Source organism: Typopeltis vanoorti, chromosome 14, assembly GCF_054136105.1.
Source record: "Typopeltis vanoorti isolate ZY-2024b chromosome 14, IOZ_Tvanoo_1.0, whole genome shotgun sequence".
In the NCBI taxonomy this organism is placed as follows: Eukaryota; Metazoa; Arthropoda; class Arachnida; order Uropygi; family Thelyphonidae; genus Typopeltis; species Typopeltis vanoorti.
Window position 1 is genome coordinate 31,335,705 of NC_143562.1, and position 9,877 is coordinate 31,345,581.

The 9,877-nt window shown below is 35.8% G+C and overlaps 1 protein-coding gene across 1 annotated transcript; it reads right to left on the reverse strand.

Annotated features, from left to right (window-relative positions):
* Nucleotides 1-393: 393 nt before the first annotated feature.
* Nucleotides 394-4,899, reverse strand: rempA (intraflagellar transport protein rempA). The gene is made up of 3 exons (XM_090404322.1): nt 2,994-4,899; nt 2,870-2,942; nt 394-2,830 (listed from the first exon to the last, which is right to left on the reverse strand). Exons 1-3 carry the CDS (start codon nt 4,897-4,899, stop codon nt 394-396), a joined length of 4,416 nt encoding a protein of 1,471 aa, XP_090260448.1.
* Between the last annotated feature and the right edge of the window lie 4,978 nt (nt 4,900-9,877).

Sequence of the window (9,877 nt, forward strand, 5' to 3'; positions counted from 1 at the left end):
AACCATATGACATATAAATAATAACCACTTAAAGCAGGAAAAGATTTTGGGATGGATTCAATTTCATCTCTGTGCATTAATGATTCATATTAGATTCCCTTAAATCTATTTCACTACCTTAACTAATCTTCTCTGACCACCTTTTCTGATACATTCCTTAGTTAAATTTTTACCATGTGTAGCTTGGTTATGGCAAATGAAGTTACATTATCCTAAACTTTTCCTCATTCTGCTCACATGAATTTGTATACTTCCAGTTAAAAATTTTTGCACTAAATGGGCAAAAATAAACCTGCAATCAATAAAATTTCGTATCCATATACATCAATTAAAAAAAATAACATATCTTTGGCAGGAATGCTCTGATTTTCATAAATGTAATACAAATTTCTATTAATATCCATTTTCAACCTCTAAGTAATCTTCTTCCACTTCATTGTCTGATACTTCTTCACCATCTCCAGGCAGGTTACTATTTTTGAGTCCCAGAAACGGTGCTGGACCTGTCGGATGAATGTCTAATGCTTTATAGATTGCTTTTATATCTTCTATTTTAATATAATATGATAAATTAACACCTGCTAACTTAGCTTGCATTTCTTCTAGAATATTATATGCCTCTTTGAAGTTCTGCTGTCTAATGCAGTGTTCTACCATAAAGGCATAGACATCCCCTCGTCGAACAGCAACTTCAAGGTTTTCTGTCTGTAATAATTCTTTGCACTGTTTCATTGCTTCTTCTGGGCTGCTTTCATACAGACGGTGAATTTGAACAAACTGCTTAACTAATTCCATTTTTATTCTAAGATGTTCAATCTTTTCTCCTAATTGTGCAGCCCTGCTGCCAGTGCTCTGTGCTTTCACTATACACTTAAATGCCTCATTAAGTGCTCCAAGTGCTTTCTCATAGTTCTGATATTCATCAATTTCTACCTGTGCACATGCATCATAAAAACCTGCTAACAAGTCTAGAGCTTTACCCTTTGTGTAAAAACTGATAATATTTTTCATGATTTCTGGCTCTTGTTTCCAGTCCAGTGACTGAAGATAATTGGCTGCCATAACATATATTTCTCGTTGCCTAGAGACCCCAGCAAAAAATACAATTTTTTCTGTATCTCCAGACTTCAATAGAGCTTTCATTGCTTGTATTCTGTTTCCAGCCTGAGTAAATTTTTTCGCTGAAAGATGATAGTTTTCTTGTAGCATACAACATTCACCGATCTTTTCTAATATTCTTGTTCTCAGCTGGGTATCCCCTTGGTCTTTTTCTATGGTGAGCTTTTCGGCAAGTTCATCAGTAATTAAAACATTATGTTCAACACAGAGATCTAATGCTTCAACATATTTCTTAGCAACTGCCAACAGATCAACAGCCTTCTCAAACTGTCCATTTTCCATAAAGAACTGAGCACAACGATGAAGCAATTGAGGATCAGTGTGTTCACCTAATTCACTGGCAATCATCTGAAGGGCACCAAATTCACGGGTTTTAAAAGCAAGTTCCACAGCCTTGGTAATATAATTTGCTTTATGATAAAGCATAACAGCTTTATCTTGATATCCAGGTTTTTCTTCATAATAGTGAGCAACATCTGCCATTTCCTGAGGTCCACTCATTAATGCAAGGTTTAAAAGCTGATCTTCTAAACCATGTTCTTTTGAAATTCGAATAGCATTATTGTATGCGTGAGCTCTAGTAAAAAAATGAATTGCTTCTTTTGTGCTGTCCTGATTCTCAAACTGCCTTCCTAAATGAAAGCAAGCAGCTTTATCACCAGTTTCATTTGCTATTTCTGCTGCTTTATCAAAATTATTACAGTAACAGTACACTCTGACTAGTGAATAATAATCTTCAGCAGATTCATAAAACTGAAGTGCTGTTTCCATCTCACCAACACTTTCAAGATATTGTGCCCACCATCGATGCATACTGCGATCTTTACTTTTCAAAATATAAGCCTCCAAAGCTCTGGGCTCCTCGAAAAGCATCCTTGGTACCTCAAAGTGATGAGTTTCAGATTTTTCATACATAGGTATTGCAGCAGATAGATCACCTTTTGCTTCCAATTGACAAGCATAATTATAATATGTACTACGAAGATGTATTCTGTCATGAATTTCTGCAACTTCCAATGCTTTTTCCCACAGTCCACTATCCTGATAAAGTTTATTTAAGAGATCATACCTGCTGCAACTTTTCAATAAGCGTTCTGCATCATCAAGCATTCCAAGCTGAATAGCAAGAATTGCCACCCTTGCATCTAATTCGGGTTCATCTGAATAACGGCGTAATGCTTGTGCTCCACGGGCATGTCCCATTCTGCCTAAACAGACACTTGCAACATCAAGCCGTTTTGTTTTAACACACATCCGAGCCATATTTTCCCATACAGATTCACTCTTTATCACCTTAATTGCTTTGAAAGCTTCATCCATATTGCCTATTGTCAGGTAAAAACTAAAACTTAAAATTGCATCTCTGACAGTTTTATCACACTTTTCAAGACCAATAAAATCTCTCATAGTCTTATGAATTACTGAAGGCTGGGTTCCTCTATCATAGTGACTTTCTTTTTCAGTATTATTCTCACCATCCTTTATCTGCTTATCAGAAGCTTTATCTGGACTAGGAAGTAAAGCCTTCTGTAAAATATACACATAAGGCACATGAATTCCAAGAAGATGGTTTTCATTATCTAATGGAAAGTTATCTTGCACCAATAATCCTTGTTCTATAGTAGCATATAAAAACACCACTAATATCTGTGGTTTTTCTTTGGTATTATTAAATGATATACCTTGCTTTTTTTGAACAGTCCCAAATTTTCTGCTCTGAACTTGTGGTTTTGCACTTAAATTAGGCAGCAATTTAGCTTCACACACAAGTAATCGAGAATCATCACACACCCACTGATGGGATATTGGATAGCGCCCACATACTGCCTGTGCCATTTCGACATGAGCTTTGTGGGCAGGTGAAGCAAGCACACTTCCTGAATCTTCAACACTTGCAGTTTCTTCTTTTCCATTTTCAAAATCAAAAGAAAATATTGAGTCTGTTTCTATATCCCAAACAAAAAGACTTGAATCAAACTCCTCTTGTGATTTTGTTTTCCTAATTATTAATATACTAACTTTATTACCTTTATGATTACAATTAACAGAATAAATATACCCATTATCTTTCAGTAGGGTCTCTAAATGCTTTGGGCCAGCATGTGGCTTGGCTTCTCTTCTACTTACATCCCACACTTTAACATATCCATTACTTGTGCCACTCACTAAATAATCTGCACTCAAATCCATACAGATTGGTATACCTTCCTCATCAATAAATGCAAGGGTTTGTTTTGTTGTACCCTGAAATGTACGTGCTTCTATTCTATTATTTTCTAGAAGATATACACTTTGTTCACGAATTGCTACTATCTGGGACTCAGTGCTAAATGATCCTACCAAAGTAGCCCTTTTGTCCTCAGAATTAATCTCATAAAATAGTAACCTTTTCACACCTAAAACTGCAATATGATCTTTGCTCGCAAAAATTGCTTTAATATGTACCTCTGTTTGTAAATGAATAACAATTCCTGCCTCCAGTAATTCAATTGCTAACTGACGAGCAGAAAGTTGAATTGCTGCAACTTGGTCTTTGAAACTGTAGCACATTTTTTGTTCCGATAAAATATAAATATCCATAGCAGTAATTACACCAAGCAGTTTCATATTACAACCCCAGTTTAACAATCTCACTGCTCCATGAACATTAATAACAGACTGCACTTGCCATCTATCATCCTCTGCTTGATTAAACTCTTTAATCTCATTCCTCCATGTCACAATATGACCATGACTTGTACCAGCAGCTAACACATTATTTTTTGATAGGTATGCTACACATGTCATTATTTCTGATTGCTCTACAGCCTTTACATCTTCAAGAGAAAGAATACTATTTTGTCCATTATCAATATTCCACAGCCGCACAATTTTCTCCCCAGTGCACACAGCTAAAGTTGCATCTCCTGCCCAAATTACGGTCACTTCTGAAGTCCTACCACTCATTTTTATCTTTGAGAATTCTGTCAGGAGTCCATCTTCACCAATCTGATACTGAGCAATTACCAATGCTTCAGTAACTACAATTAGCATATCCCGCTTAGAATAATATAATAACCAACGGACTGCTGATTCCATTTGAAGAACATCTGTACAGCTTCCATTATCACTGACATAAAATACCATTCCAGAAACAGAACCAATAAAAAATTCATGTACTTCTGTACGTGCAAGAGAAACTGGAAACTTATTCTGCATACTGCTGCCAGGTGGTGTCCACCCTGAAAATAAATTCAGTGCTTTTTCATCTCCACTAACAGCAGCTTTGGCTAATCTGCTTATTTCCTCTTCTTTTTCCAATTCCAAATGATTTCTGAAAACAATATCAGTAAGTGAATCTTTCAGATCATGATGAAACACTGGTGATAAAGTGCCTTTAGAATCAACTTTCCAACTAACACAAATTCCTTCCACATCTGCAGTGATTAACCAATTTCCACTTTGACTCCAGCATAATATTGAAACTACTTGCTTATGATTACTTTGCACAACTTGCAGTTCACCATCACTACCATTCCAAATATGAATATCACCATTCTCTGAACCTACTGCTAAAGTTTTTCGTATTGGATTCCATTCTAATGTAGTTATTTGAACACCAGACTTCGGTAAGAAATCGGTGTTAATTGGTAAACCATCATCTCGATACAAATTCAAAATGCCACCTCTTTCTTCATCATATGAGGCTACTGCTATTAGTGGATGTAATTTATGCAAAACTATAATAGTCTTTAGAGCAGAACTTTTATCTTCGATCTTCTGATCAATGTACACTGCCATTCTAATAATGGTATTTATGTTATCATTTCAACGTATAGTGACTTATCTGTTATGGTTATCTTTATTTGTGAGTGAGAAACTTGTATTTATTTCACACTGCAGTGCAGTTACTAAACACATGCAACAACGTAATACTTTGAAAGTGTGTACCAGTAACATTAGTTACAATATAAGTACGGAAACTGGCTCACAGTTTATCCTAACGAAATGGCCAGTTTCTTCAGCATCAGAAAATTCCATCGCAACATAAGCGTCATTAACTAAAATCGAAGTTTTCAGGCAACCTGTTCTGCGTATATGTAATTTATACATAAGTGCACAAATTATATTCACTCAAACGTTCTAAACATTTAACACCAAACTCATTTAGCATGAAATCAACAAAAATGTGTACAAAAAAGATGAGACAGTAATGAACAGCGCCACCAATGGGTAAAATAAATCTACTAGGAAACAGAAACATACCGATTTTATTAATACAGGTAAAGGCATATTCTAGCAATTTTATTTTATTTCATATTTTTAATGTTCGCCCAAACAATGCAAGGTTGGTAACTTCTAGCATATGTAATAACATATGCAGGCAAAATGCTAATGAATTCAGAAACCCCCCTACTCTTTAAAGTTTTAAAGCCATTGAATATTTTTTTTAACCTTCGTCCCAGCAGAAAAAATCACCTCTCTTGCTTCTTCTATGGACATGTTTCCACTTCTCAATTATCCAGGCATTTACCAGATTCCTTACTCTTGTGGGTTATCTTATTTCGGACAAACAGAAAGATCTGCTTTTAATTTGGTGGAAGAACACAAGTCATGAGTCTTTGACTCCATGAGTAATAATAATATTATTAAATATAATGAGTCTGAACAGTCTGGACTTGCAGAGCATGCTATCGACACTAAACATAGAGTTCATTGGAACAAGATCTTCAAAAACATCGTGTGTATATATATGTATATATATATGTGTGTGTGTGTGTGCGCGTGTATATATACCGGGTGATTATAAAATAATGTCAAGTGTTCAGAGTCCTCTAGCGAGTAGTGTATTGGACGAAACACACCAGTATTCGGTAGACATAAACAGTGGAACATGGGGATTCGATTTAACGAAAAAAAAAAAAAAAAAATAGTACCAAAATTCGCCAACAGGGGAAATTTTGGTAAGTTTAGGTTGTCGAAAAAAGTGTTTTGGTTGTTGAAAGCGGCAATCTTCATTAGTGCTGTATCAGCTGTTATGACATTTGTTTCATTAGAACCGAGTTATATATTATTATTATTATTATTATTATTATTATTTTCCTGACACCTCCAAGGAGTCTGAAGACTCATCGCGGGAAGACACCTACAACTGTCTCAACCACTACATCGAACCTCTACAACGAATCATCTCCATCAACGGCATCTACCGCTCACCTCCATCACAACTGGTATTCTATGTCTGTAAATTGCATGTATTCTGAAGGGCCGAATTTTCTGTATGCGGGATGAAAAACCCGAGTTTCCGGGAGAAAAACCCTGCTACCCTCGTATGAGATCGGCTAACTCACCTTCGGTTGTAAATCGCCCAGATAAAGATTCCTCCCGTCGCGACGAGAATATAGTATACAAGAATATATATATATATATATATATATATTTTTTTTTTTTTTTTTTTTTTCAGAATTCATTTTTACTCGGTTGGAATATTATGAAAAAGTTTTAATGACTGATACCGAGATATAAAAAGATGACATGATATATTTGAAAAGATACTGCTAGTACACTAGTTTCGTTAAATTGATCAACATCTTCAGGTATCACAATCAAAGAAGTATATAAAGAATTACAGAGACTTAATATCGTAATAACAGAACAAGTAGAAAAAGACATTAGCGTGTTTGAAAACAAAATGCGAGCTTCCAAACAAACGTATACTACGCGCTGTCGCAAGTAAGCCAGTACTAAACAGACGCAACGTGTGCGTCAGAGAGATTGAAACTCAGGCTGTTGTTGATATGAGAGGAATCTAGAGAAATTTCCCTAGATTCGACAATCTTTCTCTCGAGTTCATCATAGCACACATGGATGTTAGAAGTTTGAGTCCAGTTCACAATCTGTTGGCGGCCTTCGTCTGAGTTAGCTGAAAAGAGAACGTGGCTATAGAGAGCGCTAGCTCTAGTCCTGTTATAGGAGATGTCTCGACGGTGTTCTTCCAAACATAGAAGGATTTAGCAGTCTGGCAATAGTATGGCTTTCCACAATCACATAAAATCTTGTACACTCCTGGAAACTGAGTTGGAAGATGTTTCTCTTTAGGTTTGCTAAGTATTGAACGAAGTTTTGGGAGCGTAGTGAAGCAAGTTTTGAAGTTAAACTTCTTGAGAATCTTTGCCAGTTTTGGTGAAATAGAGTGATGTAAGGCAAAGAGATGAAGGCTCTTGGGCAAGAGGGATCTTCAGAAGTAGTTGAGTGACTGGGGAAAGAAATTTGTCAGTTTTCTTAGGAGAGAAACCATTATTAATAAAAGTTTTTTAAGAAAACGGAGTTCATTTTCAATATCTGTTTTTTCTGTAAGTAATGATTTGACCTGGTGAGCTAAGGTGGAAATAATACCAAATTTTTGTGAAGGATAGTGATGGAAGGAAGTGATGGGCAGCCGCTCTTTCCGATTCTCGCAGATATATTTCTCAACGATTTTGAAGAAAAGCTATTAACTCCTTCCATCTTAAACCAAAATTCTGGTATCGCTATATTGATGATATTTTCCTTATCTGGGAAGATGGTATCAACAACCTCAATTTACTTTTAGACCACCTAAACAAGTGCCATGGAAAATTCTTCTTTACCTTCGAACTGGAATCAGATGACTTCCTCCCCTTTTTAGACCTGAAACTTACCAGATGTGCTGAGAGAATTAAAATCTCAATTTTTAGAAAGCCTACTCATACTGATAGATACCTTCATGCTTCCTCCCATCACTATCCCCCACAACAATTTGGTATTATTTCCACCTTAGCTCACCAAGCCAAATCATTACTTACAGAATAAACAGAAATTGAAAATGAACTCCTTTTTCTTAAAAAACTTTTATTAATAATGGTTTCTCTCCTAAGAAAATTGACAAATTTCTTTCCCCCAGTCACTCAACTACTTCTAAAGCTCCCTCTTTCCCAAGAGCCTTCATCTCGTTGCCTTACATCAGCTCTATTTCACCAAAACTGGCAAAGTATTGAACGACGATTCCAAAACTTCGTTCAGTACTTAGCAAACCTAATGAGAAACATCTTCCAACTCAGTTTCCAGGAGTGTACAAGATTTTATGTGATTGTGGAAAGCCATACTATTGCCAGACTGCTAAATCCTTCTATGTTTGGAAGAACACCGTCGAGACGTCTCCTATAACAGGACTAGAGCTAGCGCTCTCTATAGCCACGTTCTCTTTTCAGCTAACTCAGACGAAGGCCGCCAACAGATTGTGAACTGGACTCAAACTTCTAACATCCATGTGTGCTATGGTGAACTCGAGAGAAAGATTGCCGAATCTAGGGAAATTTCTCTAGATTCCTCTCATATCAACAACAGCCTGAGTTTCAATCTCTCTGACGCACACGTTGCGTCTGTTTAGTACTGGCTTACTTGCGACAGCGCATAGTATACGTTTGTTTGGAAGCTCGCATTTTGTTTTCAAACACGCTAATGTCTTTTTCTACTTGTTCTGTTATTACAATTTTAAGTCTCTGTAATTCTTTATATACGTGTTTGATTATACCTGAAGATGTTGATCAATTCAACGAAACTAGTGTACTAGTAGTATCTTTTCAAATATATCATGTCATTTTTTATCTCTCGGTATCAGTCATTAAAGCTTTTTCACACACACACACACACACACACACACACACACACACACACACACACACACACACACACACACACACACACACACACACACACACACACACACACACACACACACACACACACACTATGGGCTCTCCTCCCACTTGCGCCAACGGCGCCCAAACCCCCCGAGTTCCGGGATGGTAAGACAAAAAACGTGACATAAAAACGTTTCAAATTTCTGCTTTTCTTTATATATACTGTATATATATATATATATATAAAGAGAGAGAGAGAGAGAGAGTAGATATGCAGTACTGTCGACAGGGTGTGGTACACGGCGCGGCTTAATAAGAGCGTTCGTTCAGCCATATTGAGGGTACGCGCCGTCGCTAAGTGGGAAGTGCGGAAAGACGTTTTTCCAAGCTTAAACTGATTAAAAATTATTTGCGAACAGCAATGACCCAAGAAAGATTGGTTGGTCTAGCAACTATATCGATAGAGGCGGATATAGCTTATAATTCAAATTTAGAAGAGCTTATAAACAGTGTTATTGTGCGATATCCGCCGTAGAGCAAATAGTTAATTAATATTATTATGTAATCGTTTTGCATTAATGTTTTTCTTGTAATAAAAGCAAAATAACAATTGAAGATTTTTTATATTTTTTGTCTTATAATCCATCAGGGGCATTATTTAATTGTTTGCCTCAGGGCGCGATCTAATCTGGCGACGACCCTATATATATATATATATATATATATATATATATATATATATATATATATATATATATATATATATATATATATATATATATATTATTATTATTATTATAATAAGTTAGGAAATTGCTGACATCATTTTGTAATTATCTTACATTAGCTACTTAATGACAATTTTTAGAATTTTGTTAATGTTTAATTGCCATTCAGCGATCTTCTACCAGCGATGTCTATGATATTCAGGCGAAAATTCTACGTTAATAATGTTTTTTACGTGAGTTTTCCTCCGGTTTTATAATTATTTTCAATCCTTGGAAAAGCAGATGTTCTACAAATATCTAAGAAAATTCGTAGTACTTCGACAACGTGGTTTAGTCTGTCTTAATTACAGCAGAGTATCAAAAAAGTCAAAACAGAATAACATAATCCTA

Excerpts from the sequence above, each read along its gene's own strand:
- rempA (XM_090404322.1), bottom strand. The coding sequence starts at position 4,899 with ATGGCAGTGTACATTGATCAGAAGATCGAAGATAAAAGTTCTGCTCTA. Across the intron at positions 2,943-2,993 it reads AAGTGTTGAAGATTCAGGAA|TATGTGGGCGCTATCCAATA; the intron begins GTGTGCTTGCTT and ends TGGCACAGGCAG. Across the intron at positions 2,831-2,869 it reads CTTGTGTGTGAAGCTAAATT|AAAATTTGGGACTGTTCAAA; the intron begins GCTGCCTAATTT and ends AGTTCAGAGCAG.